The sequence below is a fragment of the Sus scrofa genome, chromosome 3 (genome assembly GCF_054392235.1).
Source record: "Sus scrofa isolate SSC_HxYL_T2T_F1_AM1 chromosome 3, Sscrofa_HxYL_maternal_Yorkshire_Landrace_v2.0, whole genome shotgun sequence".
NCBI classification, from domain to species: Eukaryota; Metazoa; Chordata; class Mammalia; order Artiodactyla; family Suidae; genus Sus; species Sus scrofa.
The window spans coordinates 70,003,713-70,021,651 of NC_139385.1; the positions used below are offsets into that span (position 1 = coordinate 70,003,713).

Genomic DNA, 17,939 nt, shown 5'->3' on the forward strand with positions numbered 1-17,939 from the left:
CAGCTCACCACAACACCGGATCCTTAACCCGCTGAGCAAGGCCAGGGATCAAACCCACAACCTCATGGTTCATAGTGGGATTTGTTAACCACTGAGCCATGATGGGAACTCCCCGCTATTATATCTATATCACTTTGAATCACATTGTACACCAGAAATTAACACATTTTAATTCAACTATCCTTTAATAAAATAAATTTTAAAATATATATATATTTCCCCTCCCCCCCGCCTTTTACAGATGGAGATAAGGCTCTTCCCTCAGGTTCCCAGCTGTCTTGAGCCAGCTCTGCAGTATTGTAATAGCAGAGCCCCTGGCCAGGAAAGCTTACTTCGGGGTCAGGATCCCTTAAGGACGTAGGATTATATTTATTCTCCTCCCACCTCACCTACTTCAGCTTCTGCAGTGTTCTTGATTATCCCTACAATTCTGATTACCTTCCTTTCCATATCCTCCTGTACCTGGGCCTCCCTGCCATCCTTTTGCATGTCTGCCTGCACTTGTCTCAGAGCCTGACCCCAACAACTGATGCATCCATCTGTGCTGACTTCTCCTGGCCACCTTCACCTTGACATTTGATTTGGCTGAGATTTCTGGCTTCTGGCTGCCAACCCAAGTATTACTCAGCCCTCCCTTATTTAAAAGATCATGTCTTGGTTCCAGACTAGTCATTTCCATGCATATCTGCTTTCCTAAGCCCCTTGGAATCAAGCTCATTAGGGAGAAAGGTCCATGTCTTGACTGGTTGTATGGAGTTCTGCAACTGCTGGTCCGGGGCTGTGTCTCCAATCTCTCAAACCTTTATTTTTAGTTTCATGCATTTGCTGCCCAAGTGTTGGCTCATAAATCACATCTAGTTTAGGACTACTGGTGTCGAATCTACTGTAAATTCCATCATCTTTAAAACTCAGACTTCTTAGTGAATCTTCTGGAGTAATCAATAGTTTGCAGGCTAGGTTCAGAGAATACCAAGCTGTTAGGTATTAATAAAGGTCTTGCCCAATTTGATGTTGTAAGGAATAGTGTAACTTTAACCTCTGGGAGCAAAACAAATTTTTTTAAGGAGGCAACGGCCAAGGATCCCCAAACAACCTGGCTGAAAGGTTGTTAATTGACGCAGGCAACATGTGATAAAGCTCTTCTGAGAAGGGAAGTGGGCTATTCCACATGGCTGTCTTTTCAGAGTAAAGGCAGGAAAACCTGATCTGCAAACAGGATTGGAGGAACTCTGCAGAAAGAGGCTCCCCTCTCCAGGAGCATCACCAAAAAAAGGGAGAGGAAGAGAGAAGGAGGAGCCTGAGGGAAAGGGGGAGGGGCCTGAGGGGAAATGGGAGGAGCCTGAGGGAAAGGGAGAGGAGCCTGAGGGAAAGAGGGAGGAGCCAAAAGAGAATGGGGAGGTGAGAGAGAGAGGTTGGCTCCCCAACCTTGAAAAATTAGCATATTCCTATTGTGAAAACCATGGGTAAGGGCTGGAGAGAGAGGGAAAAAAAGTACCCGAGCAGCCTAAACAAGGAGGGTCCAAAGCTACAGCTGAGGAAAATTGGTGTTATTTGCTCATTCTTAAGACATTTGGCTTTTATTTTTATCCAGGCATATAATATATATATATATACGTATATGTGTATATATATGTATATGTATATATATGTATATGTGTGTGTATATATATATATATATATATGGGATAAAGCAATATTTGTAAGAGAAAGAAAAGCAACTGTGATGACATCACAGATAGAAAAGCTTGAAGGAACTGATAATAAGTTAGTCCAATGCCCCATTTTACAGATAAGGAAACTGAGGCCCACATGGAAGAGACTTGTCCAAGCTCAAACATTCAGGGTCACAGCCAGAACTGTGACCTTTCTCCAGGATTCTTTCCATTACATCATAATGGCCTTTTATTATGCCTTCAGGTACAGTTGCGTTTAAAAAGTTATACTCAATTTTTTTTCTGCTCAGTTGTTTTGGTTATTTTTATTTTGAGTTAGTTCTTTAATAGAGAAACTCAATTTAATATAAAAATCATAAAAAGTTTTTCAGTGTTCCCATTATGGTTTAGTGGTAATGAATCTGACTAGTACCCATGAGGACTTGGGCTCAGTCCCTGGCCTTACTCAGTGGGTTAAGGATCTGGTGTTGCCGTGAGCTGTGGTGTAGGTCACAGACTTGGCTCAGATCCCATGTTGCTGTGGCTGTGGTGTAGGCGGGCAGTTGCAGATCCAATTGGACCCCTTGCCTGGGAACTTCCATATGCCAGGGGTGTGGCCCTAGAAAGACAAAAATAAAATAAAGTGAAGGGATAGGAACTAACAGCCACACATCACTTACTTAACTGTAGGAATTTTCAGGAAACCATCAAGAGATATAGAAAAATGACTACCCAAGTGCTTCATGTAATTCAGAAGGGAGGAAAGAGGGTCTGGCCCCTTGACAAAAAAAAACTAGGTAGTGGTAGAAGCAAGTTACCAAACAAATACTCAGGGCCATGCAGCAAGAGGGAAGGCTGGCTGGTTTGCCTACAAGACACCTGTTATCCGCAGGTTCTGGAAGGTCAGGGTGAGGGCAGACCTGGTCGCTTATTCTTTTCTGTAGTTTCTATGGTCCTGTGCTCAGTGCCTCCCACAACCTTGCCAGTATACATTTCCTGGAGTAGAGAGCCTTTGGTTCTTAAAAAGAGGTTGTTTTCCGGGAGTTCCTGTCATGGCGCAGTGGTTAATGAATCTGACTAGGAACCATATGCAGGTTCCATCCCTGGCCTTGCTCAGTGGGTTAAGGATCCGGCGTTGCCCTGAGCTTATCCATACCAGTCACCATTGATCCATTGGTTACGGCTTCCTCCTCCTTCCATCCGTCTAGAGACCCACTCTGCTGGCACATTCATGTGGACACTTGCCTCTGTGTGTGTGAGTGTGACTGCATGTGTCCCTTTGAATTTTCATAAACGGGAGCCTACCTGATGTTATGAGTAGAACTGCATGCCCCCCAAATTCAATTCATGTGTTGCCATCCTAACTCCCAGCACCTCGGAATGTCACCTGATTTGGAGATAGGGTTATTGCAAATGTAATTAGTTAAGACAAGGTCGTTACTGGTGTTCAGAAAGTGCTTAGAAAGAAAAATTCCCCAAAGAGACTCCTGGTGAGTAGCCCTGTCTTGAAGAATTAAAACATCCAAGATATTAAAAAAAAAAAGAAAGAAAAAGAACACCGGATGAAGAGACAGAGACATGCCTGAGGGGAAGACAATGCAAGAAGCCCAGGGCCATCCACCAGTCAAGGAAAGGTCTAGAACAGATACCCCCTTCTCAGCCCTCAGGAGGAACTGACCCCGCCAGGACCCTGATTTCAAATTTTAGCCTCCAGGATTTCCGTAGTGGCCTAGAGGTTAAGGATCTGGCGTTGCCACTGCTGTGGCTTGGTGTTTTGTTTTTGTTTTGTTTTTCAGGGCCGTACTCTCGGCACATGGAGGTTCCCAGGCTAGGGATCAAATCAGAGCTGCATCTGCCAGCCTACACCACAGCCACAGCAATGAGGATCTGAGCCGAGTCTGCACCCTACACCACAGTTCATGACAATGCTGGCTCCCTGACCCACAGAGCAAGACCAGAGGTTGAACCTGAATCCTCATGGATACTAGTCGGGTTCGTTTCCACCACACCACAGTGGGAACTCCTGGCTCGGGTTTGATTCCTGGCCCTGGAACTTCCATATGTTGCGGGTATGGACACACACACAAAAAGAATAAAAATAAGTTAGTGGCGAAAAAAAACCGTCTAGAATAGCCAGGGGATGAAAGAGAGAGATGAGACGGGTGGGGGAATAGTTACGGAGCAGTAGCACTGACACCACGGAGGAATGACATCACTGAGAAGAGTCCCACCATCTGAATCCAGAAGTCAGTTTTGCTTGTAGCTTTTGCTCTAAACAGAGACAAGTTTCTGTTCACACATAGGAACCTAGAAGTCAGTTTTGCTTGTAGGCTTTGCTCTAAACAGAGACAAGTTTCTGCTCACACATAGGAACCTAGAACTCAGTTTTGCTTGTAGGCTTTGCTCTAAACAGAGACAAGTTTCTGCTCACACATAGGATGCAGAACTTAAATTCATTCAGAAGTATATTTGTATCTTAAATGCACTGGTGGACTTTGAAATATATAGAAGTGCTGGGCGAGCCCCTGAGGAGTATGGTTCACTGTTAAAAACCCAAGTGTGGGAGTTCTCGCTGTGGCCACGTGGGTTAAAAAACCCCCAAGTGGGTCACTGAGGGGGTGCAGGTTCAATCCCTGGCCCTGCAGCTAGTTAAAGGATCTGGCATTGCCACAGCTATAGTTTAGACCGAAGCTTTGGCTTGGATTTAGTTCCTGGCCTGGGAACTTCCATATGCCTCAGGTGCAGCCTTTAAAAACAAACAAACAAAAAACTATGTGTGGAGTGCCCTCGTGGCTCACAGGTTGAGGAGCTGGCATTGTCACTGATGTGGCTCTGGTTACAGCTGTAGCGAAGGTTCGATCCCCACCCGGGAACTTCCATATGCCATAGGCACAGCCAAACAAAGAATCAAAAAACCTATATGTTATTTTTTCAGAGCTGACCAAAGGCAATCACAAAGGCTCTACCTGGCTGGCCTCACAGGCTGGGGGAAAGCTGCCCTCCCCACTCCAGACTAGGTCCAGGGTTACTGAGCGGCAGCCTATGAAGCAAACTGCAGCCAAGGATTCAGGTCATGCTCTTGGCATATTTGCATTCCTGGCCTAGGTGGTTTCATTTCTAGGTTTCTCTCTATCTCTCTTCTTTTTATTTTATTTTATTTTATTTATTTATTTTTTTTTTTTTTGTCTTTTGTTGTTGTTGTTGTTGCTATCTCTTGGGCCGCTTCCGCGGCATATGGAGGTTCCCAGGCTAGGGGTCGAATCGGAGCTGTAGCCACTGGCCTACGCCAGAGCCACAGCAACGCGGGATCCGAGCCGCGTCTGCAACCTACACCACAGCTCACGGCAACGCCGGATTGTTAACCCACTGAGCAAGGGCAGGGACCGAACCCGCAACCTCATGGTTCCTAGTCGGATTCGTTAACCACTGCGCCACGACGGGAACTCCTCTCTTCTTTTTAAATTGAAGTATATAGTTGATCATCTGAGGTCTTGAGCTGAGGTCTTCTTCGGGCGCCTCTACAGAAGCCTCCTTATTGGGAAGGGGGGGAAGGTTGGGGGGAAATTTGAAGATACTTTTCCCCACTCTGACTCAGTACCCTGCACTTTTCCACTCCCAGCCCTTTCCCCAACTCTCTCTCTTGCCCACCTCCCCCACCCCAAACACACCTCTGGGTCCATAAAACTTCTGGAGCCTTTTGTTATGGATCCCTTAGCAGTGAAGAGACCCCCACATCTATGCTAATCTATCTATCTGACTGTGTGCCTTTGCACGGGGGAGGGGGGGGGGACGGACAAGGGGGAGTTGGTGCCCACTCCAGTCTCAGCTTCTTCCTTATACCATCATAGGGAGTGATTAAGGCTTGCTGCTCTAATTGGCTACTCTGAGATCTGGCAGCCTAGCCTCTCCAAATTCAGCTGAGCTCCTGACATCCCCCTCAGTAAGTTTTCTGATGCTCAGTGGTTTTGCCATAAACTAGGCAACAGCTACTCAGGAATTTATGCATATTAACTGATCTAAACATTGCCCCATCTCCACAATGCCCATTTCCATGCGACAAGGAATATCTTTGTGATAACCTGACAGTAAATCTCTTTGCCCCACTGGTCTCTCTATATGAAATTCTCAGCATCACTTAACCTGCAAAGGGGCAAGAAGAGGAACTACTATTTACTGAGTGTCTACTCTCTATGTTGCTCCCTTTATACATATCATCTTGTTTAACCCTCCTAACAACCCCTTGGAGTGGGTGCCATCACTCCTATTTTACAGATAAGAAAATTGAATAACTTTCCCAAATTCAAATACCTGACAAGCGGTGGAACCAAGACCCTAGCTGGTGGAATTCCCTGGTGGCCTAGTGTTTAGGATTCAGTGCTTTCACCACTGTGGCCCAGGTTTAATCCCGGGTCTAGGAACTGAGATCCCATCCATATTAAGCTGATGCACACCATGCCCCCCCCCCCGAAAAAAAAACCCAAAAACCCTAGCTGGGACCTCTCTGCAGTGCTCTGTCCACCACCCATAATGGCAAGCGTGCCATTGAACTGTGGCGTCTACCCTTGCCCAGCTCCTGGGGAAGATGGCCACAAGCACCCCAGTACTGGGACTGTGTGTACCTTTGGGTTGTCTTTCACCCCCAGGAAGAGGTCGTCCTTCAGCCCTTTCTGGCAGTGTTCACATGTGCAGTCAAAGTAGTACTGCTTCTTCAGCTGCTTCTTGCGCTCTTCGCTGAAGTTAAGGAAGTCGATGTAGGACACAGTCAGCTCCTCTCCTTCTGAGATCTTGCCCAGGGCCCGGAGCTCAATTCTGGAGCAGGGCAAAGGAAAAGAGTCAATCAAAGCCAGGCTGGTATATATGCTCTTCAAGATTTCAAGGAGTTGAGTCTCAAAGACAATGACTTCCACTAACACTCTGAGAAAACTCCATTTCCCCCAAAAGGGGGAAATGTGATACATAGCACAGTTTTCTGAATAGTTTTGCTCAACTCATTGTAACAAACAAATCTCCTCCATTCAGTTAATTGCTCTGGAATCAGCTCAAATAGACCCCCAGTAGAGGACTGGGCTTGGTCATAAGAGCATATAAAGCTTGCACATCTGTAAAATTATCCCTGTGCATTTAGCAACTGATTGTCTGTAACACAGGAAGGGAGAAATAACAAAGCAAAAACTTCAAAGCAGAGAAGACTTAATAGTCATTTCTGGTTAGTCTGGGACTGCTTCTCTCAGAAACACACACATTCAGTTACCCACAATCTTGCCCAGTCCGAGTCTAACTCTAAGCCCTCTCTTACCTTAACCTTTAGCCCAATGGTTCAGGCCTACATTATGTGACATGCCTGGAGAGCTCTGAAGGCAAATAAAGGCCAGCTCTTTATTAGTCCACTAATAAATCCTGGGGGATACGGCTTTTGGGTTGAAAGTAGTTAGCAAGAGTGGGTAACATTTCAACCCCCTTCCAGCCTAGACCTGACTCTCCAATTACTAACATCACTACACACCTTACCATGTAATAGATGCAGACTGTGCTGAAGACAAAACCCCACTGCACACCTGACATCCAGCTAAGCCAGACAGATGGAGACAAGCCTGTGGGCTTCTCAGTCATGCATCTTCCATCCATGAGGCCAGAAGCTACAGAAAAGTGGTGAGCCTAGCAAGATGGATCCTAAGCTATACAAGATACTCCTGTATCTCCCCAGGATCCAGGGGCCTCAATGCCCAGAGGGAACTCATCACCCAGAGAATGAGCGGTAGGATGCAGAGGGCTGGGAAAGCATCTGCAGAAAGGTCCATGGTCATGTCCTTTACCTCCCAGAAAGGCTGATTCAGACACTATTGAAAGGCAGGACAAGATTCTGGCATCACTGAAAGGTCCCAGTCAGAGGCAGCCCCTTTCATGGGCTCTGGGGTGACAACAAATCAAGGAACAGCTAAATGGCAGTGACATGCATGTCCAGGCATCTGAGGTGACCACTTAAGGTTAAAGAACCTTCTCTCAAAGTGGGGTACACAGATGTGCCAAATAAATGTGATATACAACTATATATACTCTATATACACAACTATATCGAGCCTGGCAAAATCTAAGTGCCCATTCATCTTTTTTTGTTCCTTCTTTCCTTTTGTTCATCTTTTTTTGTTCCTTCTTTCCTTTTGTTCATCTTTTTTTGTTCCTTCTTTCCTTTTGTTCATTTTTTTTTGTTCCTTCTTTCCTTTCTTTTCCATCCCAAATTTTTGTCATTGTTGCTGTTTTGGCTGCACCTGTGGCATATGGAAGTTCCCAGGCCAGGGACTGAATCCAAGCCACAGCTGTGATCTAAACCCAGTTGCAGCAATGGTGGATCCTTTAACCCGCTGTGCTGGGCCAGGGATCAAACCTGCACCTCTGCAGCAACCCGAGCCATTGCAGTTGGATTCTTAAGCCACTGCACCACCCAGGGAACTCCACCCCAATTTTTAGCAACATCTGTTACTGAAGGGTTGAAAGGCAAGAAGAGGAGGGCAAAGGGATCCTACTCCCAGCTCCACTTAGAATCTTAGTAGGTCCCAGCCACAGGGGATCAACTGCCTCATTTCAAAAATGAGGATGCTGAGGCCCAGAGAGGTGAAGCAACTTCTCCCAAAGTCCCAAAGCATTTCAACATTAAAACTCAAGAGCTATTCACACTTCGCCACATCATACTGGCCTCTCCTGATGGTCTTCAGTCTGCCTCCCGGGTCTGCAACACACAGGAAATGGGATGCACTGATGCCCTTGAGTTTAGGATTTGCATGGGAGAAACTCCTGGGCCACTGTTGAGTGTGATCTCTGCTGTTTGGTTCTGGTGGGAGAAGTAAGTAATTCTGCCCCTACATCCCTTTCACAGAGGCAGTTCACTCCAGTGACACATCCTCATTCAACAGGGAATCAGTGGCCAATTGAGTTGTCCAGTAGCTTTGCTTCTCATCATAGTTAACTCAATTCCTATAGTCTCAGAGTATCTCAAATTATTTCAATATTAAAGTTTTCAAAAGCAAATGAATTTAACATCACTTAGGTCTGAAAAATCCACATAGATATGCCCCAAATTACCTAAACTGGAATTGGGACTGTGGGGATAAATGATGATCAGCACTCCATTCTGGATCCCAGACCCTGCCCAGCTCTAATGCTTGGCAATTCTGTAGCTCAGCCAATTGAGCCACAAGTAGGCAACTTGTTTAAGTATTCCTTGTAGAGACTATGGGCAAAGCCCAGAGCCACAGAGTTGGGAAGGTCCCTAGAGACACTCTCATCTTGACCTTTATTCTACAAATGTGAAACCAAACCCAGGAGATCATGGGAATCACTCAAAGTCAGGTGCAATGCACATTAACATAGATTCAGATGCACCAAACTCTTACGTAGCATTTTGTTGTTAATCCAAAGAGCATTTCAAGTACTTTCAAGCCTGGCCTGAGAAAAAGACCCATCTAGGGCCATGATGTTGCCATTAAGAAAAGTCAAGTAGTTCCCATCATGGCTCAGTGGTAACAAACCCAAGTAGTATCCATGAGGACACAGGTTCAATCCCTGGCCCTGCTCCGTGGATTAAGGATCCTGCATTGCTGTAGCTGTGGTGTAGGCTGGCGGCTACAGCTCCCATTCAACCCATAGCCTGGGAACTTCCATATGCCATGGGTGCAGCTCTAAAAAGAGAAAAAAAAAGAAAGAAAGAAAAGTCAAAAGTAAAATACAACCTAAACCCCTAATTCATAGTTGGCCAGAAGCAATAAAGAGAACGCTATCCATCAATATATATCAACAGTATCACAGTTTATGGGTACTATTTTCAGAACCAGTCAGCATGAGAACTTGGAGGTTATAAACACACACTCGGTCCTTAAGTAGGTCTTTAACATCAACAATCCTCATTTCACGGTAAACAGGGTTTAGAGGGACAATGTGGGGTTTTGCTAAGATGAGGTGGATTAGAGGGGACTGTCATGCTTTGAGGTTGGAGGAGAGAGAGAAAGGAGGAGGAAAAGAGAGAAAAAAAGGAAGCAAAATAAAGCACAGGCAAGGCAAGTCATGGGGCGGGGGTGGGTGAGGAACAAAATGATTACATACAAATCACACAAAATGATTATGTAAATGCATTAAAAATAGAGAATTGGGCAAAGATGAGACTCTTGGGGCGGGGGGAGGACAGACAGCAGCCAAGGCATCTCGGGAAGGGGCAGCCCAGCAAACCAGGCACGTGAGGGAGATGGGTCAGAGGAGCAGGGACATTTCCAAAGACTGACCCACCTCATCTGGGTGTGAAACATGGATTTCACTGCCTCATGACTGAAAAACAAAACAGACACCCAAATGGAAGTCATTACCATGGGCTCCTCCCATACGGCTAGCAAGGATGCACAGCATTCCAGGCCATGCAATCAAAGCCTTGGACACCGCAACAACCTCCAACCCAGCCTCTCCTAGCTGGGCTCCCTCGGCCAGATGCCTGGTTTAGTGGAAAGTGCACTGGCTTTGGACTGAGAAGTTACGGGTTCAAAGTAACCTGGACAGGTTACTTCCCTTCACTGGGCCTCAGCGTTCTCATCTGTAACCTGCATTTAAAAGGAGAGTGCTGGAGGAGTTCCCGTCGTGGTGCAGTGGGAATGAATCCAACTAGGAACCATGAGGTTGTGGGTTCAATCCTTGGCCTCACTCAGTGGGTTAAGGATCCAGTGTTGTAGTGAGCTATGGTGTAGTTTGCAGACGCGGCTCGGATCTGGTGTTGCTGTGGCTGTGGTGTAGGCCGGCAGAAATGGCTCCAATTAGACCCCTAGCCTGGGAACCTCCATATGCCGCAGGCGCAGCCCTAAAAGGACTAAAGACCAAAAAATTTTAAAAATTAAAAAATAAAAGGAGAGTGCTGGAGTTCTTGTTGGGGCTCAGCAGGTTAAGAACCCAACTTGGTGTCCGTGAGGATGAGGGTTCGATCCCTGGCCTCACTCAGTGGGTTAAGGATCTGGTGTTGCTTGCAAACTGCAGTGTAGGTTGCAGATGGGGCTCCAATTCGACCCAGGAATTTCCATATGTTGCAGGTGTGGCCATAAAAAAAGAAAAATATAAAAATAAAAAAATAATAAATGTAGAGTGCTAAGGAGTTTTCTTATAGTGCAGTGGGTTAAGGAGCCGGCATTGTTACTGCAGCAGCTTGGGTCACTGCCATGGCACAAGTTCGATCCCTGGTCTGAAACTTCCACATGCCATGGGTTTGGCAAAACACACACACACACACACACACACACACACACACACACACACACACACACACACAAAACCTACCAAAAAACCCATAAAAGTAGAGTGCTAAAGGGAATTCCCATTATGGCTCAGAGGTAACGAATCTGACTAGTATTCATGAGGATAAGGATCCAATCCCTGGCCTTGCTCAATGGGTTACAGATCCTGTGTTGCTGTGGCTGTGACATAGGCCTGCAGCTACAGTACCAATTCCACCCGTAGCCTGGGAACTTCCACATGCCTCGGGTGCAGCCCTAAAAAGACAAAAACAAAAACAAAACAAAAGAAGTAGAATGCTAAAAAATAAATAAATAAATGTGGGCGCTCCCGTTGTGGTGAAGTGGTTAACGAATCCGACTAGGAACCATGTCCCTGCCCTTGCTCAGTGGGTTAAGGATCTGGAGTTGCCATGAGCTGTGGTGTAGGTGGCAGACACTGCTCGGATCCCTTGTTGCTGTGGCTCTGGCATAGGCTGGGGGGCTACAGCTCCGATTAGACCCCTAGCCTGGGAACCTCCATATGCCGTGGGAGCGGCCCTAGAAAAGGCAAAAAGCCAAAATAATAATAATAATAATAATAATAAAGTGGGATGCTATTATTATCCTATTAAAAACCATCCTGGACAATTTAAGTGTGGCGTCTTTTGCTATCTAACTTGGGAAGCATTTGAACTGTGTCAGGAGACGGGCCGCTCAGGTCAGACAGACAAATTGCTGGGGTTAAAACTGGGCTCCTAACACCATGTCCACTGTTCTTTCCACTATAGCAGGCAGCTAGACAGTGACTGCAAAATCATCTCTTCTTGCAGGACAGCCAAGAAGCTTGGGTAAAATGTGGCTGCTGGAAATTAGTGGATGCACAGAAGCCAGAGCGGGCACTGGCGATGATTTGAAGAAAGAACCCCCAGGCTCCTAGAGCTGTTACATGAAGTGACAAGAGGGCTCTGGGTCGTGACTGCTTAGGAGAGGGTATCCAGAAAGAGCTGCCCCTTCATGTGGCTGAATTTGATCCTCTTTGCCAAGCAGGCAAAGAGCCTCTGGGCACCAGTGCCTCTGGAAAGGATTCACGAGGTCCAGGTCAGTGACCCCCAAGAGGCTTGGGGGGAACGCAACTGCAAAAGGGTTATCATCTAGGTCCAAAATAAACTTTCCAGGCTAGAATGACTTTCCCAAGTGCTTAAAAGCCCTTGTTTCCAGAAACAGGAAGGTAAAGGGAAATCAGAGTCCCCGCTCTGTTGTAGCTTAGGCTTAATTCTTGGATGAGACAAAACATTATCTTCAGCTTCCATTTGGGGGAAGACCTGCTGGCTGTTGATGGCTTAGAGTCGACTTGCCACTGTCATAAGCACTTATTTCCAGAGTTCCTGTTGTGGCTCAGCAGTAACGAACCCGTCTAGTAATCATGAGCATGTGGATTTGACCCCTGGCCTCCCTCAGTAGGTTAAGGATCTGGCATTGCTTGAGCTGTGGTGTAGCTTGCAGATGTAGCTTGGATCCCATGTTGCTGTGGCTGTGGTGTAGGCCAGCAGCTGTGGCTCCAGTTCAATCCCTAGCCTGCGAACTTCCATAAGCCAGGGGTGTGGCCCTAAAAAGCAAAAAAAAAAAAAAAAAAAAAAAAAAAAAAAAAAAAAGCTTGTCCTTTGTCTCTAAGAGCAGAAGGAATATTGCTTATGCCTCATTCCCCCAAAGCCCCCAGCACCCCCCCCAGCCTGAGCCACAGACCAGTGAGGGGCTCATCCTGTTTGCTGACTCTTCTCCACCTGTGCCCCACCCTAAATATCTTTCTTTCATTCTTTGTCCCTGATGTGTGCCTTCCAGGGGTGGGGGACTGGCTGCTGAGGGCTTCATCCACCAGGCTCCTTTGCCCTCTGGCTTCTGGTTGGGGGGTCAATGTCAGAACAGAAGGTGGGAGGAGAGAGAGATTGGGTGTGTAGACTGCTAGCTCATCCTCTGCCTTGCTAGGGTTCTGCTGGTTTTTCAACAGGCACAGCCAGGCTATTGGGTTGGTGGAGGGGACGCCCTTCCATGGCTCCGGCTCTCATCAGCTGCAGAACAGTATCTCCTCCATTGTCCTCTGAGTCTAGCAGTGATAACAGTTTTGTGATGTTGCTAAACCCTGGACATCTCACCATTCTTCGTCAGGGTCTAGCAACATCATCTACCCACACTTCTGTCCATTGTCCTTTTATTAAATTCTCTCAGGGTAGCCCCTGAACATGCCTTCTGATTTCTGCTGGGAAGTTGACAAAGGCATGCTCCTGCCAAGCATCTTCTCACTGTCTGATGTTCTGCAATGACCTCTAGATAGAAAATCTCAGCCTTCAGCTTCTAAAATATGTAACTGTTACAAGTTCATCTCATACATCTAACTTCAAGAAACACACAAAGACTCAGAAATTATTTATGTGGGATTCTCTGTTGGCTTCCTCATTACTTGTCTCCTATTCACAATTATTCCAGAACACAATGTCTAGTTTCTGTCCCTTCAAAATCCATGCTAGGTCAGGTTCAACAGTTGATTTGGGGTTTAAGTCAAGTGGCGAGACAGTGCCATAAGGTCTCTCCATCCTCATCACACCCACCCAAGCTAAAGACATACTCACTTGCCATTGTTAAAGATGACGGTGCAGTTGGGCCAACAGTTGTGGTTCACCAGGCCCAGGTTGGGGAAGATGCCCACACCTACTGCCTGAAGGCCTCTCTGATCACTGAGCGTGAAACCATTGCAGTTAATCTGTCCAGAGAAAAAGATGAGAGTCACCTCACAGACATAGACTTGGCACAGAACACAATTCAGCTGTTGAAAAACAGAAAACCTGGTCTCATCCTGGAAATACTTAAAGAGTCTGGAAGCAAAACAGTCTCCCGTTCTCTGTGTGACGCCTAATGACCCTGAGGTTAGTACCATGGGAAAGTCTTGTATTTGCTAAAATGCATCACCACTCTAAAAGTCTTGAATAGCTGGGTTCTAAAAAGGCCCAAGATGGAAATATTGGTTCCGAAAAGCCTTTCCCTTTTCCTATATCTGGGTCTCACTTAAGTCTTCCCCAGTATCTATTTTGGTTTCTCTCTCTTCCCAGCCATGTCTGGTGGAGCTCTTGTACTCCCTGTCCACAATTTTAAAATCTGAGAGATGCATCATTTATCTCTGAAGGCAAGGCAAGTCAAATTGTTTACTATCTATATGGCATTTGATTTAGTTCCTTTTCCTTAAAAAAAGTTATTTGTAGAAACAGATTCCAAATATCAGTTCTCCAGATACTGAAAAAAAAAAAAAAACCATGTATAAGAATAAGGAATTCCCATTGTGGCTCAGCAGGTTAAGAACCCAACTAGTATCCATGTGGATGCCCGTTTGATCCCTGGCCTCACTCAGTGGATTAAAGGATACGGCATTGCCAAGAGCTGCAATAGAGGTCAAAGATGCAGCTGGGATCTGGAGTTGCTGTGGCTGTGGTGTAGGCTGGTGGCTACTGCTCCAATTCGACCCCTAGCCTGGGAAACTCCATATGCCATGGGTGCAGCCCTAAAAAGACAAAAGAATGTATGAGAATAAATATAACCTGGAATACATTAATAACTGCACACATATTTATGCTATATGTATAAAATAATATATATAGGCACGCTATCAATAATGATAATATAAGACGTGTAATGATATGTAGAGCACATGGCTATTCATTATTGATACTGGAGGAAAGTCACTTTCTCCATTCAATCTCATCAGTCATTCAGTAAGTACGTGAAGTTAAGCCTGTTGGTATTGCTAATAAGCCACAAGACCTTGGGTGCATTTCTTCTCTGAGCCCCATTTACTCATCTGCAGATTGAAAAAGTTGGACTAAATGATCTCTTTGGGTCCTTTCAGCTCTACCCTGGTGAATACACCATCCTGTGGCTATAGTGCTCGGTCCCCCTTAAGGATACCCAGGATCAGTCTATAACACCCACTCACCCTGAGGCCATGGAGCCTAACTGCTAAGGGTAAGAACTCTGGCATCAGACAGTTTCTAGTCCTTCCTTGGATACCAGCTTACTGTGTGATCTTTAGCAGGTGCATAACCTCTCTGGGTCTAGGCTTTCTGTTCTATAAAATAGGAACGTTAAATCACAGGGTTCATCTTATGTTGTAAAAATTGCATAAAATAATATCTGGGAAGTTGTGAAGGTTAATTTTATGTGCCAAAGCAGCTGGACGGTGGTTACCAGATGTTTAGTCGAATATTGATCTGAGAAGGTATTTTTTTTTAATGAGATTAGCGTTTAAATTGGTGGACTTTGAGTAAAGCAGATCAGCCAGCACAAGGTAGGTGGGCCTCGAACAATCAGTTGAAGGTCTTCAGAGACCAGAGACTGACTTCTCTTAAGCAAGGAATTCTGCCAGCGGACTGCCTTTGAACTTGAACCACAATTCTTCTTTGGAACTTCAGCCTGCCGGCCTACCAGCAGCCCTCACAATCACAAGAGCCAATTCATGGAAATAAATTTCCTTCTCTAGATAGATAGATAGATAGATAGATAGATAGATAGATAGATAGATAGATAGATAGATAGATAGGCAGGCAGGCAGGCAGGCAGGCAGGCAGATAGACATATACATTGATGTGGTTCTGCCTCTCTGGAGAACTCTATTGCAGAAGCACTGGCACTAGTGAGGACTGGAGAGATATTAAGTGTGATCATGTGTTGTCACTACAATAACCCTCTCCCAGGACCCCAGAAGAGGCCAAGCCTGCTGGACGGGAGACATGCCTCCACAGATCATGGCTTGAGCGTGCTGATCCACTGGGCTCCCACCCCCATCTCCTGGACTCATGACTGCAAGAGGTCTGGATTTGCTGCTCAAGGCAGAGTCAGTCCACATCCCCACCCCGCACCTCCCCACCCACCCCACCCGGAAAGCCTCTACTTTACCCTCCCTGGTTTCCCTTGATTGGCCCATCAGATCTGGGGAAAGGAAGAGTCTTATTTCCAAAGAGACTGATGAGCAAGAAGGGATAGCGATTGAGTCTTTGGTTTCATTTTGGAGAAGAGAAAATACTGGAAGTGCAGATGAACAAAGTAAATCAATCAAATTGACTGCTGGGAGATAACGTGTAGTTTGTGTGTGGGATGCTGACTTCAGACACTGGCAGGTATGACCTCACAGTAAAGCAAGACCAGAAAGGCAACCAGGTGGGTTCCTTATTTGAGGCCTCTGATCCCTTCCAGCGCACCCCCTGGCCTCTCCCTCCCCCCTCTGACCCCGCAGCATCAGGAAACCTCAGTCGGACGCTCCCAGCAGCCACCCCAACCACCCAGCCCGACTTCGGGAGAAATCTTACCACGCCGAAGATGTGCGAGATATACTGCATGCTGAACTGCTGGCTCTGGGGCGGCCAATACTGCAGGAAAGTGTCCACGTCCATGCGCAGCTCCTTCTGCTCCTCCTCCCCAAAGTGCTCCACGTGGTTCTGCAGGTCGTCCACGGAGACCAGGCAGCCCTCGGTGAGCCCAGTTCCCTCTCTCTCCACTCGCCACATGATGCGCGCCGCCAGCCTGTGCGGAGGGGCAGGGTTATAGGGAGCGCACATTCCAAGGATAGGGGAGTGGGGACAAGGAGCTGCTGATTGCCCCGGGGGTGGGGCTCATGGGTCAGCGGGGGGTCAAGCGTCCTCTCAAAGACCTTCCAACACAAAGGCGCTGAGAAAACTAAATGAGGTAGTGGATTCCACATCATGTGTGACTTGACTTTTTTTTTTTTTTTTTTTTTTGGTTTTTACAACCGCACCTGCAGCATATGGACATTCCCAGGCTGGGGGTTGAATGGGAGCTGCATCTGCAACCTATACCCAGAGCTTGTAGCAACACCAGATCCTTAACCCACTAATCAAGGCCAGGGATCAAACCCACATCCTCATGGATACTAGTTGAGTTCATAACATGCTGAGCCACAAAGGGACTCCCTGAACTTACATGCTTAATGATCAGAGAGAGAGAAGACAATCTAGGAGGAGAAACAGAAAAAGCAAAGGCCAGAGGCTGCCCCAGATGTGGTATGCAGGGAGCAGGGAGTGCCTGGCCCGAGTGAAGGATTCTGGGGGAGAAGGTGAGGTAAGCTGGGACAAGAAGGGACCCCTGGAAAGCACAGAACTTTGAGTGTGATTCAGAGGGATTTACTTCACCCTGAGGACAGAGACGTCCCCCTTGTTACCTGTCAGGCAGCCCATGCCCACAAGATGAAGCCTGTGACCAGCCGACACTCTAGTGACTCTAGTGACTCCCTGCCACTGGCTGCAGGCTGGCCAGATGCCTGGGAGGGGCTGGTGGCCTAGGCTGACCCTGTTCTGAAGAGGGACCCCCCCTTGGCAAAGCACCAGCCCTTTTCACCTCCCTTTTGAGTCAGTTATTTCTGCAGAGACTGTACTGGGGACCCTAGGTGCTGGGAAATCAAGGTGTCCCCCTGTGGGGACCCGGGATAGCCCTGGAAAAAGTAGGATTCTGGCTCAGGTATGTGCTGCCTCCAAATAATGAGGAAATGGTCACAAAGCTTAGAGACTAGACACTGTTGGATGATATGTTTCGACTCAGTATCAGAAGAAACTACCAACTGGGACTGTGCCCGTGGAGGGAGGGAGTTCCCATCACAGGCGGTAACGTTTAACTTTGGGCCTCAAATACTAAGCAGAATATCAGAGAGATGTCTGCACACCCGTGTTCGTGACAGCCTTGTTCACAATAACGAAGATGTGGAAACAAGCCAAGTGTCCATCGAGAGATGAATGGACAAGATGTGGTGTATACAAATGATGGGGCATACTCAGCCTGGAGAAAGAAAGACATCCTGTCACTTGCTACAACGTGGATGGACCTTGAAGGCGTTACACTAAACAAAGCAAGCCAGACAGAGAAAGATAAATACTGTAGGGTATTGCTTATACATAATACTGTACAGTATTACTCATGCATGGAATCTAAAAAAATAATAATCAGATAATAATAATCAAACTCATAGAATCAGAGAGTAGAAAAGTGGTTGCCTGGG

At 46.6% G+C, this 17,939-nt stretch overlaps 1 protein-coding gene across 2 annotated transcripts in view; it reads right to left on the reverse strand.

Annotated features, from left to right (window-relative positions):
* SMYD1 (SET and MYND domain containing 1) overlaps nucleotides 1-17,939 on the reverse strand; it is a 52,496-nt gene that overhangs the window by 13,105 nt on the left and 21,452 nt on the right. The window contains 4 exon segments of one of the 2 annotated variants that reach the window (NM_001160089.1): nucleotides 6,272-6,461; nucleotides 9,927-9,965; nucleotides 13,516-13,646; nucleotides 16,240-16,453. In NM_001160089.1, coding sequence (NP_001153561.1) covers nucleotides 6,272-6,461; nucleotides 9,927-9,965; nucleotides 13,516-13,646; nucleotides 16,240-16,453 — 574 coding nt within the window. 2 annotated transcript variants of the gene reach the window in all.